The sequence below is a fragment of the Archocentrus centrarchus genome, chromosome 22 (genome assembly GCF_007364275.1).
Source record: "Archocentrus centrarchus isolate MPI-CPG fArcCen1 chromosome 22, fArcCen1, whole genome shotgun sequence".
Classification (NCBI taxonomy): domain Eukaryota; kingdom Metazoa; phylum Chordata; class Actinopteri; order Cichliformes; family Cichlidae; genus Archocentrus; species Archocentrus centrarchus.
In genome coordinates this window covers 14458617-14482288 of record NC_044367.1, presented here as the reverse complement: position 1 = coordinate 14482288, position 23672 = coordinate 14458617, and the positions used below count along the sequence as shown (strand labels likewise).

Here is a 23672-nt window from a genome sequence, read left to right as displayed (position 1 = left end):
GTAGGCTGAAACTCAAAACACACACAAAAAAGATAGATGCAGAAAAAGTCAAGAAGAAACTGCTGATTAAATGATTTGCTGATTAAATCTGATTTAAATAATGGAACATATGGCTTTATTTGTTTGCATTATCGGTAATTTCCCAGACTCAAAAACCCACTCTGTGCCACTTCCCTTTACCCACAATTCAACACAGCAGAAGCCAGCAGAGAGAGGATGATGTGTCCCCTCTCAGTGTCAACACAGCAGAGAGGATTCAGGCGACTCACTGCCTCTGGATGACAGAGATTTTCCTGTCTGTGGCCAGGCATGTTTCTCTCTTCCCTGTCTTAATAGTCCCTTCCTGCTCATCCTGTCTCTTGAAACAGCTCTCGCTGGTCCTAAAGTGGTCTCTAGCTTCTCTTTCTTTCCTCCATTGCTCACTTTATTGGTGTTTATACAGCAAATACTTCTTTAACCTGTGAGAATAGGCCATTACACACTTATATAGAGAGCGTGAGTCAACCCCTCTTGACCAAAGAGCAGCTTTACTTAGCTGCCAGCAAAGCTGCACTGCAGCTTGTGCTCAGAAAAGCTATTTGTTTAATAATTTGGTGATCGGAGAGTACATTTTCCAGAGTGTAAAGAGGCAAAAACACAAAAGAGTGTGTCAATCTGACATGGGCGAAGCAGAAACCAGAGGTAATGTTTGTTTAGCGAGGGAGGAACTGCAGAATGACTGATATAAAGCAACTGTACACAGGTGGTGAGAGCTTACCTGGGCTCTAATATTGGCATAGTCCCTCTCTATCCAGGTGATATGAGACTCGTTCTAGGAGGTGTTTGAATAGAGCAGTTAACATGGGTTACATAAAACATAATGGGTTTTGCAACAAGTACATTTCTCCCCCTTTTACAGAAAATACTGATTCCCAATCAAACATACAGACAGGGGGTAGAATAGGGTGATAATGCAATGGTTGCCACATTAGTGACAGGAAACCTCTCTTCCCTCCTACTTCTCACTTCCTCTTTTCTTGAACTAATCTCACTTCCTTCCTGCTCGATAACCAGATAACTAACTTGAAGCACAGAGGAGCTGAATTTACCAGCATAATAGCTGTTACAGTCAAAATTCAGCGATATGACTGATCGCATATAGAGATTCTGGTATTATCTTGAACCTAGAGTATTCAGAAACAGCTGTGTCTTTGTTAAAGCACACAGTCTGTGTTAAAATTTAAAAAAAAAAAAGTCTAGTACTGTTTTATGGCCTCAACACATTTGTTGATGGTTTCAGTTTTACCGTATTTAATATGATGACTTCACCAAAATACAAAGACTAGAAAAACAAAGCATGTGCCTGAATTAACGCTGCCTTTTAAATCATTTACACTTGTTGAGTCAAAAGACAGAATTTTCAGTGAAGCAGCAAAAATAACTTTTTACGATTTGGGGTTAGAGGAGGTGGAAGATCCTCAATCTGCATCCTCCTTTGTTTCCTGTCAGTTTACAGCTGGGAAGATGCAAACCCTCACATCTACCCTCACAGAGGAAACCCCTTCATCCCCTCCCAAAATATCACACAACACACACATACTAAGAGCTCCCCAAAGCTTTGGACAAGTCCCCAGCATATTAATCACCCAACCACAGTCACACACAGCTGCCCACTTCACAATAAGTGAAGCTTAATAACACACCCTCATGAAAAAAAGCATCTACTTGCCTCTGGCATGCGGTTTTTGGTGCGGAATAAGAACCTCCACATGTCTGTTTCGAGATACTTCCATGTCATTGAGGCTGTCACTGGTCTCAGTGAACCTTTGTGACAGTCACACTTGGACACTTGCTTCTGTGTCAGCTTGTGTGTCCGTTAGCCAACAACTCTGTATGCAATACCACAGAAGATACAATCTGCTTGTACGCAAAGCAAAATGGGAAGTGAAGTTATACGAATGCATTAAAGCAGGGGACTGATTTGCAGTGGATAGCGTAGAAGGAAAACTGAAGGAGGAAGTGGCTCTTTTTCATTGGGAAAAAGAAACAGGAAAAAAAAAAGTCTACACAACAGCTTCAAGGACATGTTTGCAGACAATGAAAAGAGCTCACAGCTTCTGTGTCATTTTTGGCAGTATGTACGATTTAGACAAAAAGAGTCATGCTCTGACTTGAGTCTGAAATTTGAGATAACAATCATGCGAGGTTTTCAATTTCCTTTGACACGTCACCTGACAAAAGTCCAACAGACCTTGAAATACTGCAAAATAAAACTTTCACGGCAAGATTCTTAGAATGATAATCTCAGTTTTGTGAACTCAAAGCTTAAGCAAGCTAACAAAAATGCTTCTCTGAATAAGCTCATGCACCTTTAGTAACCTTTTTCAGACTGACGTAGTGCAGACGCATCAACTGTGAGAGACAGACATGGTGTAATGCTCTTTGATTAACACAAGGGGCCAGTGCAAGTCTGTACCCAGACCAATGGCAGGTGCTCCAAAGAAGAGTGCCATAAGATAGGAGGTTTAGCCGAGTAAGGACTTGCTCACATTTTTAGCGCATGCTTCACCCAAATCCCACTGTCAGCTCTGGCACCAATTACAGTAAGGGAGACAAAGTAAGACATAAAGGGAGCGTGTGGGAGGTGACAGGCTGGACTGTTCTCCAAACACTGTCCATTCACAGCAGCAAAGGTCACACAAGTTTAAACCCTACAACAGCAATGTCTTGTCTCAAAGCAATGCGCCAGAGCACAATATGATGGTGAAGTTCAGAAAAGAGAGTCATTAAAAAAATAAAACTGGAAGTGGTAAAGGAGGGACAACAGGAAAAGAGAAATCACTGGCCAAATGGTGCATGAGCCTGGAAGAAATAGTTCATTCAGGCTGATACAGTTCTAGTATTTGCGTCTTGCACTGTAGCTTCTCTTCTTTACTGGGAAATGGAGCAGAAGCACCTGCATGTTTTCAAGCGGATGACAGCTCCAACTGCTCGGACAGAGAAGGCGAGCAAAAGCGGGAAGGTCCAGAGAGGGAGACACAGCAGTATAAACATTCATCTAACCGTAAGGTAAGATGAATGGTAAGGCTGAACACTGTAAAAACAAATACTCACAGTAGACTTTGTCTGCAACAGCCTGCAAATGCACGCAGACAAGTAAAACACACTGCAGCTGTACTCTCACAATGACGAAAGACTTTGTGATTATATAATACCACAAGAAGACTCTTGGAAATACTGTAGGCAGTGTGGGTCATATTTTTAGGCATGAATTTCTAATAAAAACACCTTAACTTATAAGCAGGAAGTGTTCCTTTTATTAATCCCTAATAAAAGTCCTTGTACAACTGCAGCTGTATAATCAGCTAGTGATCTGTAAATCAACTAGTCTTTTAATATATACAGTCTGTATAAAATGTCTACTGTGAAACACTACTAATTAAATCTGACTAATGGCGGTGGCAATTAAGAATTAACTTATCAATTCAATTCAATGAAGGGTCATCATTTTAGCTGTATAACTCTTTATGGGTCATTAATGATCAGAATATTTTTTGCACTTGCTCTATTGTTTATTTAGTTCTTTAAGGGGGGAAACAAAACAAACCATTCATCCATTTTATTCAGCTGATCCAATCCAAGTTTGCGACTCACCACCACTCACCATCACACCTATGGGCAATTTAGAATCACCAATTAACCCCACTAACGGCATGCCTTTGGACTGTGGGAGGAAATCGGAGTACCCGGGGCGAACCCATGTAGACATGTGGAGAACATGCAAACTCCACAGAGAGAGGTCCCAGCCAGATGGCGGATTCAAAGCCAGGACCTTCTTGCTGTGAGGCAACAGTGCTAGTCACCACAGCACCGTGCTGCCTCAGGAGACAAGCCATCAAGCCAAAATCTAAAACGCATAATCACAAACCACCCCTCAAGGCCAACACATACTTGGTTGTCCCAGGCAGGTAGTGCTTGGTTCTGACTTTCATCTGGGCCAAAACTTTAACCCTCATGTGCAAGTTCACTTGACTTGCAAGCATATATATTGGGTTACACAAATGATTAGATAAATCCAGTAATAATGTTTTTGCTTCCATGTTTTTCAATCAAGGCCTCTTTTGTGAAATGCTAAGCAGCACTTTTGTGTCAAGAATGATAAATGTAAGACAGGGAAATGATGGCACGACTCTCTTTTCATCATATACCAACTGTTTTAAACTAATTACTGGTCTTCATGCGCATACCATGGACAAAGCCATGTATACTTTTAAAAGGAGTGCCTGGTTGGAAAGGATTACCTATGTTTTGTCAGCGCCATTTCACACAAAAATTACAGATGTTCAATAGCCTGGCGTGTTTTGAGAGAGAAGAAATGCATAAACACCTAGTTTAAAGTGAGAAATGTATATTTACAGCTCTTCAGTATAACTATACATAGGCTCTGATGCAGGATTTCAAAGAGATCTAAAAGAGGTTCTTGTCTGAGAGTCTCAGGATGAACTACTGCTGACAAGTGCGCAAATCTGTCAGGTGACAAACTCTAAAGTTGCTGTCTGCTTTTAAATGAGCCTGAATATCTGACTTCTCGTCTTTAATATCAGAAGGCGGGCACCAACGAACAATACTATATTTTGGAGGGCAGGGAATTCATTCAGCTAGTTCCTTTCAGAGTTAATTTTGCATTCATTGATGGACAGGCTGCTCCTTCAGCACATCATCTTTTCTCATTACCATGCCTCTCCATGTGCTCTCCTTCATTTTGTCCTCTCACCTGTCCCATTTGTTCTCTATGCCCTCCACCAACACCTGCTAAGAGCCAAGACTGACAAGTTGGTACAAAAAGGGAAGAGGGCGAAGGAAGATAGAAAGGAGTGGGCACATGAGTGTCACAGATGGACGTTCACCTGGTTCCAATGAAATCCTTAGTCATCCCAGCAAGGTGCTTTAATACCAGCTTAGCCTGGGGCGGGCAATGCATCATTGGATCCCACTGGAGAAAAGATCAGGTTCAAGCTGGCAGACTAAACCAAAGGCTCAAAGAACACAAAAGTAGCAGCCTTGCAAATACAAATGATAAATAGCCTTAAACTGCTTAACATGATTCCGTTTTATTTATAAGGTGCCAACAAAAAGTCACCTCAAGGTGCTTAATATTGTAAGGTAATGATCACACAATAATTACTGAGAGAACCCAACAATCAAAATGACCCGCTATGAGCAAGCACTTGGTGGGAAGGAAAAACTCCCTTTTAACAGGAAGAAACCTCCAGCAGAACTAGGCTCAGGGAGGGGCAGGTTGGGGGTGAGGGGAGGGAGACAGGAAGAAAGACGTGTTGTGGAAGAGAGCCAGATGGAGTACAAAAATTACACCCACAATCTAGCATTGAGAAAATCAGGGAAAATAATCTGAGAAGGATAACATATTCTTAATTAATTGTGACAGGTTTTTTTAATCAGTGCTGCATAGGACCCTTCATTATAGCTGTGCATTAAAAAAAAAAAAAAAAGAAAGGCTGACAAAGCCATCAGGTGTTTTGCAACGTGTATCATCTTTTGATATTTGTCATGTTGGTGAAGGGCACCTTTGGGGTTAATACCCATTCATTAGCTGACTGTGCCATCTGTTCCCACACCCAAACACATTTTTAGCGTCAGTGTTCAAGACTTCGTTTTGTATTCCATGTTGTACCACTACTGAGCTCTTGACATGTTACTAATTAAAGCTTCAACAGCATGTTTTAGACAAGAGATATACAATGTAAACATAGACACAGGAGAAGGATTATGTAATGGAGCCACATCAGGAGGATTATGTGACAGCTAGGAGGGACAAATGAAGTGCCTGCTTCACTAACTGCAGGGACACTACTTATGTGTTAGCCAATCCAAGTATGAAATTTGACTGAATGTTTTTCAAACTATTTTAAAAGTCTTTTTTTTTTTTTTTGGTGAAAAAAGCATCTCTGTAAGTATAAGTTGAGAAAAACCTTTAGTAACATCTATAATGAAAAGTTAATTAGTCATGTGAAGCTGTGATGGTTAACTGCTTAATATATGAAGAGAACGGTGGCAAAAAAAAAAAAATTGAGGAGTGACCCAAGTGAGTTGGGTCTCTTGGTATGACTTTGAGCCTAAACAGCAGATCTTAGTTAAAGTGTTCCAAGAGTTAAATCCCAAAGGCAGCAGATCAGGTCAGTAGTGCTACCAGGAGAATTTTTATTTTTCTGCAATCCACTGGGTTGTGCATTGTGAATCTGTTCCCCGGAGTCAGTCTGTTCACATGAAGTTCAATGGCACGACAAAATAGTTGATCACCAGTGTGAGATCTGGCTCACTGCAACTTCACCCTCTTCCCCAAAATGAAGTTAAAGTTGATGGTTTGCAAGCAGATTTATAATAAAGAACCGGGAGGCAACTGGTTTGTTATGCATCACTTTGAAGGTGATGACTGGTCACTCATAAACATTCCAGGCTCAACTTCCCTAGGTTATGCTCTAACATAATTACTACCAGGTCATATGTCAATCAGCAGTATCCTGCAATCTCACTGGTAGTTCCATCAATTGTTTTCCTGGAAGTTGAGAAAAAAGTATATCAGATCCCACCTACTTTGTGTCAACAGTGTTCTTTTTCCACCTGCAGTCTCTTGAAGTCGCCAAATGTTTTTTGCTTTCTATGGTTTCTGGTAGCCATGTTGTGGACACAACTTTTGTAACAACAGAATAGTAAATATGTAGTAAGAAAGGAGCATTGTACAGGCTTTTTTTTAAATACTAATCGCATGAACAACTGTAAGGTGGAGGCCAGAGGAAATGTTCCAGCCAGAGTACAGGATTAGCACAGATACTACAGGAAATCCTGTGATGGCATCTGTAATATTTATAGCAACAGCATGGATAGCAGTAAGATGATAGGCAGTTCAACATTGGGCCAGTTGACAATGGGCCAAAATGGCCTTGAGTAATATCCACAGTGGGAGCTTTGGTAAATAAATAAATAATAAGTGACAGAAATTATTTGGAGAAAACAAGAAAGAGGAATAAACAACAAGATGGGAGAGATGAAAGAATGACTGCTGGTAATATATATATACACAATGAGCTCATCGAAGTTAAAGCTAAAGCCACATAACTGCAGTGGAAATGTGTAGCACTCTACAGCCTGTTGCAGCATCATTCAAGGAACACAGAGGAAGGCCTGCATATAAAAAGGGAGCACAACCCAGAAACACCAAACCTAAGCATCTCCTGAGCTTTTTGTCATTCAGCTCTAATTTTTGTTTCATCACATAACCATTTTCACACTTAAACTTTAATCTAAAATGTCAATTTCAAAACTCATTCTGTACTTCCTGCTTCCTCCCTACCTATCTCAGGTTTCCTCTTTAAATATTTGCTCATCCCATTGCCAAAAACACCCCAAATATACACACGGATATACGAAATACTAGCATATGCGCAGAACTTTGATAACCTCATCCCTTGTTTGCTTGATTATCTTTATATATTCTGGGTGTTGAAATTCAGGAAGAGAAACACACAAATGCAAGACTTTAATTTGAAAAGAAACTAACGAATGAAGAAAAAAGTAGCTTTTGTCAACTCTAGAGAGAGAAAAATGAAAGGCCAGAGTGTAGAGACTACACAGTCAACATCCATATTAATGAGAACTATAAAGGATGAGTGGAACCGGTCGCAACATTTTCCTTAATCGACCCTGAGAGGGAGAAGCGTGAAACTATGGCAACTGTGTTTTCTCTGTCTTCATCTCCCAGCATCCTCTTTGTACGACAAGTGGTAGTTCGAGAGGCAAGACCACTCACACAGGAAACATTTTTTTAGATGATGCTTCCAGGTAACACTTGCCAGCCTCCATCTCCACAAACGGAGCACTTCTGTGCCTTCACACTCTACTTCAGTGGGGAATCTGATGCCAGAAATCTCTTCTACATGTCACCCATGCAGCATGAGAATGGATTATTCTATGTTTATTCTGGAGGTAATACATGATGATGGCCTTTAAAGGTTATGTAGCTTGAGATTCTAATATCAGAGACCTTTCAGAATACACAGACTTATCAGAGCGCACACATAGACTGGATGATTAATGGAGCTGACTTTCTGTCAGAGCATCCCTGTGTAATCATCACCTTAACCATGTCTGAATGTGATAGAAAGAGAATAACAGAATGTGTGTGTGTGTGTGTGTGTGTGTATGCATGCATTTAAAGCCCAATTGGCGTATGAATGAAAATCCCAATGAGCACACCCACTAGGATTTATAAAAGTATACACTTTTGTGAGTCTGCTCGTGTGTTTATGCGTTATCATTTTCCTCCTGGAAGCACAAGTCACAATCAGGGCTTAGCGACGCCGGGGGCACAGTAACCATGACGACTAGGCCAATAGCAATTGCAATAGCAGACATGAATGGATGACAGAGGGGATGAAGTGAATAGATGGATGGCTCAAGCTTCTGAGGGGCATCTGTTTCAAGTGGAGAAGGTTTTTTGTTTTGTTTTTATCCGTTTTGTCATTCGAATAGATCAACAGGGCAGGAAACAGCAACACCTGATAACCTCCCAGGTCAGGCAAGCTGATTTAAAAGGGAGAAACAGGATGAATGACACGGTTACAGACAGAAATTCTGATTCAGCTTTGACCTACACTACCAAAAAGTTAGAAATGTCCTTGCCTTTGTCTAATAAATCACTAAAAAAAAGATCAGAAATGTATCAAATGACAATGATGACAAATGAATTCATTCAGAAATAATTTATGATTTTTAGCAGAATATGTTTGTAGGCACACAGAGGCTTATGGTCTCTAAACTTCCCTAAAAAAACCAGTTTCTTCTGGAACCTCTCAGAGTATTTGTGCTTTAAGAAATAAATTAGATTTCATGAGGTAAACTGCCAAAAAACTGTTTGTACTACACTCTTCACAAACCAGCACAGTCCTGCTCTAACATTTAATGAAGCCAGCTGAGGGCGTGTGGAGGGTCTATTCTGTTTAGTAGGGATGTCCCTGGCATCTAAATCATGTTTAGTTGCCAAGACAAATCATGTTTTAAAAGTTGCTGAAATGTGCGGCACTTTGCACTCTGCACAATGTTGCAAACATACACAGTATCATATTAGTTTGCAGAGTTTGGGTAACCTTAGTAGCAATAGCAGCTGTTGGCTTGGTTTCTTTTATGCTAGCATCCACATCCCAGTCAGGGGTTAAAGTGGGATTTGGCAGGTGGGAGAACCCTGAGATTAGGTGTAGCGGTGCTAATTATTTAGAAACAAGTCACAATAATTTATATTGTGAGCTCCAGGAGATTTTTCTTTGTGTACTGGCTGTCCAGCTGCTCTGAGGTTTGGTGCTCTTTGTGGATTTAGCCACCCGAATTCAACAGGATATAAGAAGATCTTGATGAACTATCATGGCTAATTTCCCATCCTTGCCACTGTAAAGCTAGTATAAAAAGGTATAATTCAGTGAGTTAATCTAAATCACGTCTGGTTCCCTTGATTAAATCTAACACTGCTCATGAACACCACAGCCTGCACTTCACCAGTCCAGCAAAGTGTGTTACAGTAAACTTCACCACAATGCTGTAAGCTAACCAGTGTAGCCTGCAATAAACTGTACTAAAATTGCCTGTATGTTCATGCAATCTTTGAACAACAAAATTGGTACACTGTTTTTCTAGATTTCACAATATGGAAAAACACAAATTCAACAACACATCCTGTATAGATTAGATGTATATCGATAAAAAAACGAAAATAAAGATTTAAGATATTTCAAATTAGCTTTTGAGTTCCAGTTTATCAAATGCTACTTTCCTGTCCCCTTTCTTACATCTCTCACCATCTCTCAGCATCACATGTTGCAATTTTTTTTCTCTTTCTGAGAAACACAGCCTTTAACCAGCTAGTGTTTATAGCACCGACTAGCAATGGCAGCAACTTTTAAATATGTAGATTGTTAATTGCACACAAAATTTATGATTTACTATTATTTAAAAAAAGATCTGAGTAATTTAATACAATATTAGATTAAAAACATGTTTGTTTTTCTTTTCTTGGGTCAGTCAGGTTGGTTGCATGCTCAGTTAGGCACAGACTGCCTGCTCATTTTATATGAATTCAATGGCCAAATTGGTTATTTCCACATATCCACAAACAAATTTCCACAAACTGTTCAATGCCTAATTTGATTGAATCTCACATTTGTGTTCTCACCTGGAACTCCATCAAGTAATGGCTACAAAGGTTCAGGGCTGCAATGCAATGCAGTAAAAACAGCTTTACTGCAATATTAGGCACACATAGGTCTCTAATGCATTGATTGTAATGTAACTACACATTTTCAAGTAACGTATGCTGAATTTCCAAAGCAGAGCAGCAAGATCAGCTCTATAGCTGATGACCAAGCAGAGAAAGAGAGTGACTGAGATTACATTGTGTACAACAGAATGCAAAGATTTAGAGCCCCCTTCTAGCAAAGAGGCAGGCTGGGTAATTGGGCTGTAAACCACATCTCCCAGCCAGCCTGTGTGCGTGCGTATGCGTGCGTGTGTGTGTACACGTGCCCATCAGATCTCTAACGCACCTAAACTGCAATCTATATCAACTTCTGCTGATGACAAACTCAGATAAGAGGATGCTCGCTTGACACACACACACACACACACACACACACACACACACACACACACACACACACACACACACACACACACACACACACTCACACACACACACACACACAAACCACACCTCCCTTCTGGGTCTCCACACCCAATCATAACAGGGTCTGTTAGCTGTTACAAAGAATAAAGGGGCCATTTTAATTTGTGTTAAAACCTTCTGGAGAGGCTCAATTAACCCGCTGCATAAACACAACTGTATGACTCACACTCGATAAGATGTGAATGATTGTGCATTTTTGTGTGTGCACTCTTGTCTGTGTGGGCCTGCGTGTGGATAAGCCTTGGTAATAGATCATTTTTATTGTACCTAAAGATTCAGTGCGAGGTTGTGTGTCCGCACAAAGTTCGACTTGCGTAATAAAGCTGATTTTCCATTCAACATTCTTGTGGACTGACAAATTTGACATGAAAAAAGGAACGCTAAGAGTAGTTTATACATCACAGATGAGCCAAACAGTGCTCTTACCGTTCACCAAAAGCTATCAATTTACCTGAAGCCATTCAATCAGGCTTGTCAATGTCAAACATCCTTTTGGTAAGACTTTATATGACCTTGTTTATAAAGAAAAAAAAAAAGGATTCATAGGGAGACAAAGACCTTCCAGATTTAGTTTGTGGTGAGGCTGTCCTTGCTTTTTTAGTGACTGACTTCACAGAAAGGAAGAGAAGTTTGGCTCTGAAACTTTGCAACGCATGCGGGATAAAACAGAGAAGAGTCAAGGACAAATGCCTAACAAATCGTTAAAGAGCCAGCCTTTATCTGGACTACAAGACATAATGATGAATTACACTTTGCTGAGGAGTGCTGAGGAGTAGTGGTGGAACATGGGGATGAGGAAGAGAAGGGGATGATGTACTGGAATGTACAGAGTAAAATGATGAGGGGCAGCGAGAGAGAGAGAGAGAATGAAAGAGGGCATCTTCAAGCCTCAGCGCTTTTCTCATTTAGAAGGGCTCTGGGTGTGGGTGTGTGTGTGTGTGTGTGTGTGCGTGCGTGCGTGCGTGCGTTAGAACAGCAAAGCCCACTTTAACAGAATCCGGAGGCTGTTTTCACTTGTTATCGTCACAGCGACTTTTAAAATTGCCCAACGAAACAATAAATGAAGGCAATTGGCAGATCTGGTTGTTCAATGTCAGCCTGCTGGTGAAATAATCAAATGAGCCAGACTTTTCTGCCTAGGAAAATGACACCTACAATCGCGTTTCTAAGTGTGATGTGAGGAAGTGGAGAAGCAAAGAGGGAGAAAGGAAAACCAAACAGATGAAGAGCAAGGAAAAGAAAAAGTCGAAATAGCCAGGCCAACACCAACAGTGGCAGCCTGATAATATCAAGGCTTCATGATAAGATCTTAAACAAGGCTTCTGTGAAAAGAAAAGAAAAAAAAAATATAGCAACGAAACACTTTCTGGACAACGACAAATCATAATTCAGAATACATTATCCCCAATCACTTAGAAAGCTTTTCCACACAGTTTAATGGGTTTGACTGCAGAACAGATGCTGGAAGGAGGAGTTATAATTAACTTCCAGAGAGGGAATGCACTTTAGATAAACAGTACTAAACCATGCCGCACTGTACCTTTTGTTAATTTACACTAAGCAATGAGCAAGCCTGTTGTCTGCAAGCATGACCACAGTGAATCTGCAGCTCACTGCAACAATTCATTGCAAGTCTTCTCTCTTAAACATACCAGCAATAGTACTGGCATATTTATATTTTAATTATTATATGAACTAAGTAATAGCAACAAGTTTAGAATGCTTTTCAAGAAAGGAAACAAAACAAAACTACTCAAATACATATGTACAGTTAAAGAATAAATCAGAACTGAATACTTAAATAAAAGGAGCAAGATGCATCTCACTTACTAATCCTTTAATTTCCATTCCATAATCGTGGCTTTTCAACCTCTCTTTTCTTGTAAAGGTAACATGCTGCGCCTCTCAAAGGCCCGAACTACTTTTTATTAACACACAGGAACAACAACTGGTTAAAGCTGTGTATGAGACTTTGACATCAACTTTCAGGATGTGGCTTACTTGTAATGCAGACAATTGCGGAACCTCAACCAGAGCCATCAGTCCTGCTCATCTACAAAATAACAGCCACACCGACCGCCTTTAAAGACGTTTCATGAGCTGAAGAGGTTCTTCAGTGCAAAGTTGACTTAATTTCATGCTATCAGCTTCAGCAAGGCTGATTACTGCTTTTCAACCTCTTAAGTAATGTTAGGTTGATGTAATTACAGAAATGGCTGCAGCTTATTTATTTTGACAGCTTACTTGATTGCGTCACATTAAAATATCTTATATATATCAAAATGTCTCCACGCTGAGTTTGTCACAGCACTGTCACAAAACTCCCTTCTGCAAAGACCAATTTATTATTTAATTCTTAATTTTTTAGCTTTCCTGCTCATACAGTTATAGCATTTCATACTTCAGGGTGCAGACAGAGCTGCTTCACAGCTGAGCAACACTGTAACTGAGAGCTTCTGAATTGTGGTGCTTTCATCTTTCTGGTGTGCCTTTATCCTTCTACTGTGTCTAAAACTAATGTTCATTTAGGACGGAAATCTCATGCAAATTCAAACGCATGAAATAGAATATGAAAAACAGCTTCATAAGATTGCACTCCCGTGCTCATAACTTGCAATGATGACTATAAATGATCTTGAAATATGATAAAATTCAAAATCATGATAGTCCTAATAGAATTCAGTGCTTGGCAACACCTGCTGCCATTCATTTATGTATTATGTATTTGTATTGTATTAATAAGACATTTATTAATAATGGATAAACCTGCTTCATCAGTTCCACTTTAAGACGTGTAGCAATGTTTCTATATGGGTACGTTGCCATAGTTTTTTTTCCTACTGACCTTTTTAGGTTCACTCTACAATAACACAATAGATGACATTAAACCATATTAACAAATATAAATACCCAGAAATGAGTCGAATGAAAAAGAAGGATGAGATGAGAAACACCACCATTAATTATTTATATTTATTCACATCCTGTGAGAGCAGAAAGGATAGCAGGTCAAGCTAAACAATGTTACAAGGTGAATGAGTAGAAAATAATGAAACATTATGCAAAGCATTCAAAGAAATTCACAAGTTTAGTGTCACATATATGCAAATACACTAAATCACATGCTGGCCTAGAAAACAAAACAAAACAAAAAAAACTGCTCAAATGTATCGTCTTTCAAATAAACAAAACTTTGGGACTTCTGCATCCATCCAGAAGCTTATCAAGCCTCATAATATGCAGTCATGCACAGGGCTGCTTGATCATAGAAAAAATTATAATCACGATTATTTTGGTCAATACTGAAATCACGATTCTTTATCATGACTTTGTAAACACTCTTCATTTATTGAACTTAAACAGTGAATACCTTGAAGTCTAGAGCACTTCTACAATCTCTCGAAAATAAATTATAAATTGAAAATAGAACAGAATAAATATATGAATAAAATTTAAACTATATATAAATAAATAAATGCAAAATAAATAAATTTTCTCACATTTTAGTGACTGCCACAACATACTGACAGATCCTGTACATGTATTCAAATGATTTGGTATTAACCAAATTGGTAGGGACAGGAGTTTGGGGTTTTTGGTGACAAACTGGGGCCCAGTCCGCGGAGCAAACATTGGTACAGACATCTCCCTACCATCCATTGCTTATCATGCCCTGTGATTGGTAGGGACATAATGGACATTATTTGACATTGGTAGGGACGTGTCTACTGCTTCTACCTAATTCTACGCCCCTGATTCAAGTCAGGCTGGCCCATTATAGCCCAGAGCAAACAGATAACATGTTCGGCTTAAGACTAAATCAGAATTATTCAGGCTGACACAGCAGATACCAGCAGCAAATACTGGTTATGCTGGTTATACTGGCAAAGCTGCAGTTTTTGTGTTGTCGATGGTGCAGATACCACCGTGCAGCAAACTGTGCTATAAAAGTAGCCGGAAATGAACGAGAGGAATCGATGGTACTGAAAAGGCCAATCAGGATCGTTGTGGGCTGCGTCGCCCCGACACGTAGTTAAATTTTTTGGGAGGTGCAGGTCAGGTTATGATGTAGGCTACAGCATAATGCATAATGCACCTGCACAAGCCTAAATGACAGCAGTGGCCACTTGCCTAGGTTACGTTGTAGGCTCCACAAAGACTCAACGCTGCACAATATATCAGGGCTGCAGAGCATAATGTGACAAAATCATTTTAATAATAATTGTTTTTGTTGATTACATCATTTGGAGCCAAAATTGAAATCAAAATCAAAATGCAATTAATTGCAAAGCTGTAGTCATGCATTATTCAAAGTGAGTTATAAAAAGCTAGCTGCTTAGTTTTGTTTGAGGGCCTTGCCAAAGCAGGGTGACAGGATGCATAAATCATCTGGGAGTGTGCTGATTTTCTCGCTAAAAGCAGGAACAGAAAAGACCACAGTATGCGATGCCCCAATCTCAATGCAATCTCTGGCCAAAAAGCTCTTTAAAAGCACTACCATAAATTACATTGTGAGTCAAAGTCTAGAATTTTTAACCCTTTCTGGTAAAAAACATTCAACTAATGGGAGTTTTTTTTTTTTTTTCCTTGAACATCTTAAAGACATTTTCTCAAGTGCACTTTATTTTCTTAATTCAGCTTTACATGACCCCAGCACACCTGGTGGTGGTTTTTCCAGCTCAGGGATAACTTCTATGTAGCCTATGAATTTCTGTGGAGAAAAAGAGGCTCAATTTACTCATTTCATTTTTAAGGTTCTTAATGTGCCCCTACTGCTGTAATGCAAGCTTATTGTAGATTTATTGAATAATTTTTATGTCACCCAAATATTTGGCTGTTTTACTTTTTAATAACAATACCTAATGAAATGCTGAACATTGTTGTGAAGGCTGAACCCACACTCAAATGCTACAACTTTTCCCCACAGAGAAAAAAAAAAAAAGATAAGGAGAGTTTGAAAAAAGAGAAAATATCCCGTCAGCACCAGTACTCTGCGTGGAAAATCTCTGGTGATGCCAGAGGTGACAGGATAGAAATGCAACAGTAACTCAACCAACGTATACAGAAGAGCATACCTCGATCCATCCATCCTCTTCCCTTAAATAATTTTTAAAAATCCAAGATTATGTGTTACCGTTTCATAAATGCTCTTTATATTTTTACATGTTTCTACACATGCTGCTTACACCCAGTGATACACAAGTTTGATTACTGGATTGGATTATTGGACTCAAAAAGCTAATCTATTGATTTCAATTCTATGCTTCAATTCAGTTTTTCCTATGCTGTGCATCAGCAGCAGTAGTTTTGCAGAGACTGGAAGTGAAAGCAATTAAAACAGCTAGGGTGTGGAGGCAAAACTCTCAGCCAGGGCAGGGTCAAGGAAACAGGTTTTCACACCCCAAGGGTGCTTTATTCTAGTCAGTTCAAGTGGAGGTGTGCTATGTTGTACTGTTGGTGTGGGTGAGGTGAGACATGATAGGTAAAAATGTATATTACATAAATACAATAAAATAAAGTGAGACAGAGCAGGACTGGAAAGAAAAATAAGCTCTGTCAACTCTAAGGCAAGCTAATAATCATGCACAAGAGGCCTGTTAACTCTGAGTCATGTATGAACGGGAAACAGTCTGGCATCAAGAAGCAAGACAAGGATGAGCAGTCCAACAGAAACAAACAAAAAGATGACAATATTCCATTAGAGGCAGACAGGGAAACAATACAGTGTATGTCTGTGCTATATCTAGTCCCCATGTATGTGTGTGTATAAGGCTGAAGGCTGCTGCCTAGGTGTCCTGTCACAAAGTACGATCCATGACAATGCTCTCAACCTACTGAATGATGTAATGACGGCGCTGTCAGCCAAACAATGTATAAAAATACATTTGTGTGTGCACACAGTGTGTGCACACACAAATGTACACCCTGACAACCACGGTTGTGTGTGCATATTTGTGTGTGCACACAGTGTGTGCTGGAGCTGAATCTGTGATGGGAACAACCAATGTCAACTCTGAGCCCGAGCCACAATGCTGCCATCAACAATTTCTCATACTAAAATATAAAAGTGGGCATTTTTTTTTATTCCACATCTTGCTGCATCCTTCTCAGTCAAAGACAATTCTTTTAGGGAATGTGTATGTTCGCAACACACGCTAGCAGAAATACCCACAAAATTGATTTACAGCTTGACAGTTAGCAATGAACAAATCCAGAAAGCTGCAAGATTTTTGGGTTCATTTGGCAACAGGAAGAGGAAAGTACATAGTCGATTTAAATGATGTGCACATTTCAGGACTAAAGGCGTCATGTATCTACCTACAGCGCCACATTAAGGTATCATGTGTGTATTTCAGGTTGCATCCCAAAGCCCAGTGTGATATAATAAATCTCAGGAAGCTTGACTGCCCCACCCCACCGCCCTTCCTGTTAATAACCCCTGTCTCGAATCTTGCAGTAGAATGTTTAGTGTTTAGCTCTGTGGAGCTCGAAGGCTTGTCCAAACCTTGTTAATACAGGCCTCTGCTCACTAGGGATCATAGCCAAGCAGATACTGGTATTATGCATTGCTCCTTTGGCAAGATTTCATATCTCTCTGCAAGACAGTGTTCAGGTTTTCTAAGAAATGTCAAACTTTTCCCTTACGGAAAAGCAATATGTAATATGTTTTTCCTTGTGATGTATATTTCAAGCTCAGAAAATATTAACACAACAAACAGGTTCAAGCTGGAACTACAGCTCAGTAACCATGTTCCTGATTATCAGTCTTTTTTTATTATTATTAAATATTTATGCTGTTTATGCTGCATTTTAAACTTCATAGAGCCAGGGAAGGCCAAAAAATCCAAGCATGGTCTTTTTGAGTAATATATTGTACACTGACAGAGATGCCTTATGTAAACTAAAATTCTGTATTCTTGATTGTACAGCTGAAGGTCTGCTGTATCTGTAAATAATTTTTACACTTTGGCAAACAGGAACACACGGAACAGATGGTTGCAGAGTTTTATTAAGACAGTGCTGTGTTATTAATTAATACCAGGAAACTGATACATGTTCCATGATGCAATCTTCCACTCCATGGAGTTTGACAAAAATGCAACACAGCATTCTGATATGAAAATAAAATCCAGTAGGAGCCTTTTATTTTCCTCCACATAAATCCCAGTAACCAAATCCAAAAGGAAGTGGAGCAGTTTAAAAAGGTAACATGCATCTCAGCGAGAAATATAATGCAGACAGCCCCTGCAGGGATGCCAAGCCAGGAGAAAGGGAGACATCTAAAGTAGGAAGATAAAAGCAGACAAGCAACTAAGAAAAGGAATGTTACCTTTGTATTTTCACCCTCTGAGGAGAGTCAAGTGAATTTACCAGACTGAAAACCCTCAAAGGAGCAATATGGCTACTAAGGAAATCCCCCATAACAAAGAATAAAGATGGTAAGGCAGGAAGGCAAACTCCATATGAGAACTTTTCATTAAAGAAATAGTTTGAGAATTTTTTTCCCCCTCTTGCTGAGAGTTTGAATTAAAGAATACAAAAATATGAAGCTATAATTTGCCATTGGTTAGCTTATCTTAGCATACAGATTAAAAACAGGACTCAGCATTCAATTTGGTTCTGTAACAGCTCTAAAGCTTTCAAATGAAACCATCACATCTCAGTATCAAAGAGGAAAAACATCAGTTTTGGTTTACTTATTTACAATCTTTATGCTAAGTTAAGCTGAGAATAGTTTCATATTTAGTAAAAGGACCAAATGGCCATGACAATCTTCTCACATTCTCTTTCTTACTAAAGTTTTAAAAAGAAAACCTTTGAAGTTTTCGTCATTTTTGCTTTGTTTCATCCTACACTGCAACATATCTCATTTTTAGTGACCGACTAAACCCGCTCTATGTACTTATCTTGAAGTATTATAATGCTACCCACCCACAAGTAACAAAAGCCGATGAGATTTCAAAGAATTTAACCTCTGTGTAGTTCTGAGTAGTACACCACAAAATTAAGTCACGCCTTTACTGTAAAAGGAAAGAGACTGGTATAGGTCAGTCCCTCTGTCCTCCTCTTTTGTGTCTCCTATTATATTTCCTTCCTCTCCCATTTCCTCTCTTTTTTCCTACACCCTAGCTTGTATAAGCCTCCAACTACCACAAAAATCTTCTATTGTCTTAATTAATGTGACTGGCAGTAGCAACAACAAGTATTCAACTACAACAAAGAGGCAGGGATTTGCACATATTTTACCCTTACATAAATCCAAGCATAATATCCTAACACTCATATACAGTACAGTTCTGAACTGGCTGCTCTTCTGGTAGCTGCCACAGTATTGTGCTTGGTTAAGCTCTCACCAGTTTGCCTATAGCATCTCATTCCTAAGTTAATTAAAATAGGCCAGTAAATCTGCTATACTGATTGCACAGGAATTGTTGAGGTGGGCTCGGTGTGTCTCAATGTGGGGGACAGGCAGTGACATGTAAATCAAGTGCAAGGTCAACTTTGTTAAAAAAAAATAAAAACGGAGAGAGCAGTTGCCATGCCTACAACATGCAAGTGCAAACAGAGAGGCTCGCAGTTATACAAACACATGCCACAAGGCTACGCAGCCTTCATTTTTTTTTTTCAAATTCCTGACTTGCCAGCCCGGCTGAGCTCTACAGTAGCCCAGAGGTCAAAACACAAATCATGTAAGCTGCAATCCCTGCCTACACACTCTCGCTGGTAAATATTTAATCAGTCTTGGACACACTCAACACCATTGTTGCATGATGTCCTTCTTATGGTTAACACACAAATAATTATATTGGTAAAGAGGCATTGCATGTGCACCCTTGCGGTTAGCCGATAAAGGACAAATTAGCCGCAGGTACACTGGATCGCAACGCACAGTGCAATAAGGAGATGCATGAGTGTGTGCATCTATTTCCCAGGAGACCCAGAGAGTGTGTCTAATATGCTGAGTTACTCTGCCACTGCTCGCTTTTGACTTTACTGCACGCTGAGTCTTTCTTTACTTACAAAGCTCTGAACTATGTGACTGTGTCTGCATCCACAGCTGACTGACTGGAGGAAGAGCTACGCAGGAGCTGCCTCCTGTTTCCTCTCCTCTTTGCACTCCATTTCTGCAGTCCTATGCGGTTTGCGCCTCCCTCCGTTCCCTCTCTTCTCACACTCTTGACATCTCCCTCACTCCCTGTGTGCGCTCCGCTATGTCGGTCACTGAAGCACAAATACCACTCGGTCAGTGCCTAGCTGCAGTGAAAAGTCATTACCTACATTATGGACTATAAAAAGTGTCACTGACACCAATGGAAAAAGCAATACCTCTTACTGCTTTGCTGCCCTCAGGCTTGGTAGGTGGGAGTTCTGAAGTGGTAGTCACGCAGAAATAAGACACACATAAAAGTGCGTGCGTGCGCACACACACACTCACACACACACTGCATATTTCTAACCATATAGCAAATTTTACAATTTAGGTTTTGTAGTTTTTGCAGGAATTAAATAGGAAAAACAACCACATGAACACTTCAAATCACTCTGACTTTTTCCCAAGCACTGGCTGCTTCACAAAAAACAGTGAAACATCTTTAAATAGCTTATTTTGAACGTCACATAATGAAAAACCACACAGCACTTTGCTCAGATCCACACTCTCACACATTTAATTAACAGTTTAAAAAGGAGTCAAATTTCTAGAGAGGTGTGACAACACCACTCCTTTGTCACGCTTCAACTACACTGACCCAAAATGTCAACGAGACACTGTGACATCCCACCTTGCAGCAGGCAGGAACGTTTTATTTTATTTTTTATGTGTGCATGTGCAAGTGGTTTTCTTATCATCTTTTTCTCTTTCTCATTCAGTTATTTTGCTCATAATTAAAAATTCCATGGCTGTAATGACTGCCATGTGCCCCCCCCCCCTTTTTTTTTTTTAAATCTACAAAAACCATTTACTCAGAACATGTCTTCATTTAGAGGAACACTGAAAATTAGGAATTATCCAATTATCACCCAGTGTGATTTTTGCTGGGCTGGCTGTTTGCTTTGGCTTACACCGAGGGATTATAACAACTTCTTGAGGTCAGAGTGATTTATTGTTGCAGTCTGTGGTAATAAAATATAAAGCCTGAAATGTTTTCTTTTGGGGTTTTTTTGGTATCTTAATGTTAGGTCACTGTTAATCAAAGTATTTCAGCATATCCACAAAGGCTTCCCCTGAGATTAATTATTTATGATTCGGAAAACTATTATGTAGAATGGCCTGTCAGGAACTTTTTGTCTCACTGGTTTGAAGGAGGCAGTGTTTCGATAAAGTTCATGAAAAGACGATGACTCATGCTGCCCAGCGCTATTCCGGATTTACCGACATCAGAGTCGAACTCTAATGGCAGTTTGTGGGCTGTTTACTGACAATTTCAAGCGGCTGTCAATCAAAGCACACTCACAAAGCCCTGATAAAGTGGTTGTGAGGAGGGTTAAACTGACACACACTCTCTAATACAGCAACACAATTAACAATATGAGACTTGTTCCTTGACTTAGTGCCCAGTAGTAAGTGTAAGTATTAAAACAGACTAAATAAATGACCTCCAATCAAGTGTGAGCTGAAACAATTGGTTTTTCAGTCATATTAACAAAAAATGTTTTGTGCAGTCAACTCTTTTTCCAGGACAATCAAACTGAATAAGCAAACTGAAATGTGCACTATGATGATGCATTAGATTTTGCAGCAGACCATTGATTTTCAATTTCTTTTAGAAACAGTGGGACATTTTGCCCCATGGCGCTCTCACTGTCACTTTCAGTATTACTCCCTTGTGGGTTATTCTCTTTGCTGTTGACTGGTAATTGTTTGACTTTGTTGGATCAAACTTGTCTCATGAGTTCTGGTAGAAAAAAATCAATGAGATATCAGTTTCTAAGTTAGAGTGTTTATGGGAATAACTGTTATTCAAATTCACTCAGAAAATGAACAAAAAAAAAATCCAGAGCCAGAGCTTCCTCAAATGTGCTGCTTTCTGCTTTATAGACACGAACTTAAAAAAGCAGCAAATCATCACATTGGAGCAGGCGAAAACAGAACATGGTGGGTTTTTTTTTTCCTTGAAATGGATTTGTTGACCTATTGTGTGCCTAGCAGGCTAATTAGATTTCTTCTTCTTCTTTTGACAGTTCTGTAGTAGACTTCTCGTCACACACGGCACAGTACGTGATGCCTTTTTCCTCTATTTGAAGTTGTTATTGTCTTATTCGTTGATTCAGCTCTTTAAACAAATCTGCCTCACTGGCATCCTCAAGGGCAATGGGGTTGATGTGATCTGTTGCTAGAAATAGGCCAAATGCCACACTTCTGTGGGAGCAGATCACTGAAAGCCTGGCAGGCACTAAACTGCTGGGTAATATCATCCCCCTGCGAGGAGACAACTGAGTACCCTCCTCTCTCAGGTGGCTGTCCACAGCTGTCTGATCATCGCGCCAATACACCTCACCAAAGGCTACTTGTTATTAATTGCTATTCTAATGTCAAACCAAAAATATTGGCATTCTTAGTTTTAGCTTGTCTGTATCCTTTTAATGGCAAATTTAGACAGCATTGCTAGCACTAGCATTACTATAAGTTCAATAAGTCCAAAAAAGGATGGTAAGCTCTACTAGGCAAGAACTCATGTGTCCCTCAACTTCTACACCACAAGAGAAAGGAGACAGCAGATCGCTCATTAGAGAGAGGACCAACTTGAGCTCACCGCCCCTAAATCCACACACACGGTTTAATGTTGAGGACCATCACATTACTGTTTAAAAGCCTCTTTTAGGTTTTAACATCAATTTGACCGTCAGGGACAGGTGCTCTCTATCCCACTGTGCTCTTCCTCTTTTTCAGTTGTTGCCTCTAAACTCTACCTCTCTCACACTATCCGTTCCTCCATTAGGTCTGCTGGAGCCAGGTAACTCCCATGGCTGGAGTAGATAACAGCAGCTATTATCAGATTCCCAGCATTTAAAGAGCAGCTCAGTATTGATCGATCGATGTAGCGCCCGGTTACTACTGCTCTGACTGCACGGTGCCAGAACAGTCTGGGTACGAGGTCTACCCTCAACCCCTGCAACATCTAGCATTTCATGCAGTGACTCATTATTTACATATGAATTACATTTTCTGTTTATGTGTAATAAAACCTTGAGTCAAATGATCACTTTTTAAACACAAGTCATGTTATTAAAAAACCCACTATAACGGTGTGCCTAATATTTTGTCTATCCTATCATTATAGATGTTAGTGGGGCATATGGCTGCAATATTTTTTCCACTTGAAGCAGTCTTGGGCTTGAGCACTTGCTTTACCCCATGAAAATCCCATCTCCTCCTACTCTGCTGTCACTGTCCTCCACCAGATGGTCTTAGGCCTGCGTCTCTTTCACTTTCCAACAGGGGTCCATCTCAATGCAACTTTTGGAATTCTCTGTGAATCCTTAAAAACACATCCGAGCCATCTTAGCCTCCTCATCTTTAGTTCCTACCCATATGCTGTTACCTTTTTGTGGTGAGTAGGCCTGAGCACCCTCTTTGAACCCTGGAAGCTTTATTGGTGGAGCTTTAGCCCTGGTAGGTTCAACCACACCACGCAAGTTTCAGGTTTAGAGGTCAGATGAAAAACAGCACTTTGCCCTCCAAATCTTTACACGATATAAAAGTGTAAGTTTGCATATCATTGCTATAGCAACATCATGTATTTTCTCGCACAACAAGACAAGCCCAGGCATGTCTGCGAGCCAGAGTCGCCACTGATGATGATTTAGTACCTAAAGAACTACTTCAACAAGCTCCAACAAAGCAGAGTATATCGCAAAATATGCAAGAAAACTGTTCCCGCTAAAAGTGGAAACAACACACCTGTTTCACTACTTGAGGCAAAAAAAAAAAAAAAAAAACACTGTC

General features: G+C 39.9%; 1 protein-coding gene across 4 annotated transcripts in view; it reads right to left on the bottom strand.

Moving 5' to 3' along the window:
• The window catches only part of rps6ka1 (ribosomal protein S6 kinase a, polypeptide 1), a 51582-nt gene that overhangs the window by 11496 nt on the left and 16414 nt on the right, over positions 1 to 23672 (bottom strand). Inside the window, exons 1-2 of one of the 4 annotated variants that reach the window (XM_030759150.1) lie at positions 1709 to 1825; positions 758 to 811 (exon numbers count right to left, since the gene is read on the bottom strand). The exons of 2 other annotated variants lie outside the window; for them this stretch is intronic. In XM_030759150.1, coding sequence (XP_030615010.1) covers positions 758 to 811; positions 1709 to 1777 — 123 coding nt within the window. In that variant the 5' untranslated portion in view covers positions 1778 to 1825. Of the gene's footprint in view, positions 1 to 757; positions 812 to 1708; positions 1826 to 23672 lie in introns of those variants that run through there. One more of the 4 variants, XM_030759149.1, reaches the window with a different exon arrangement.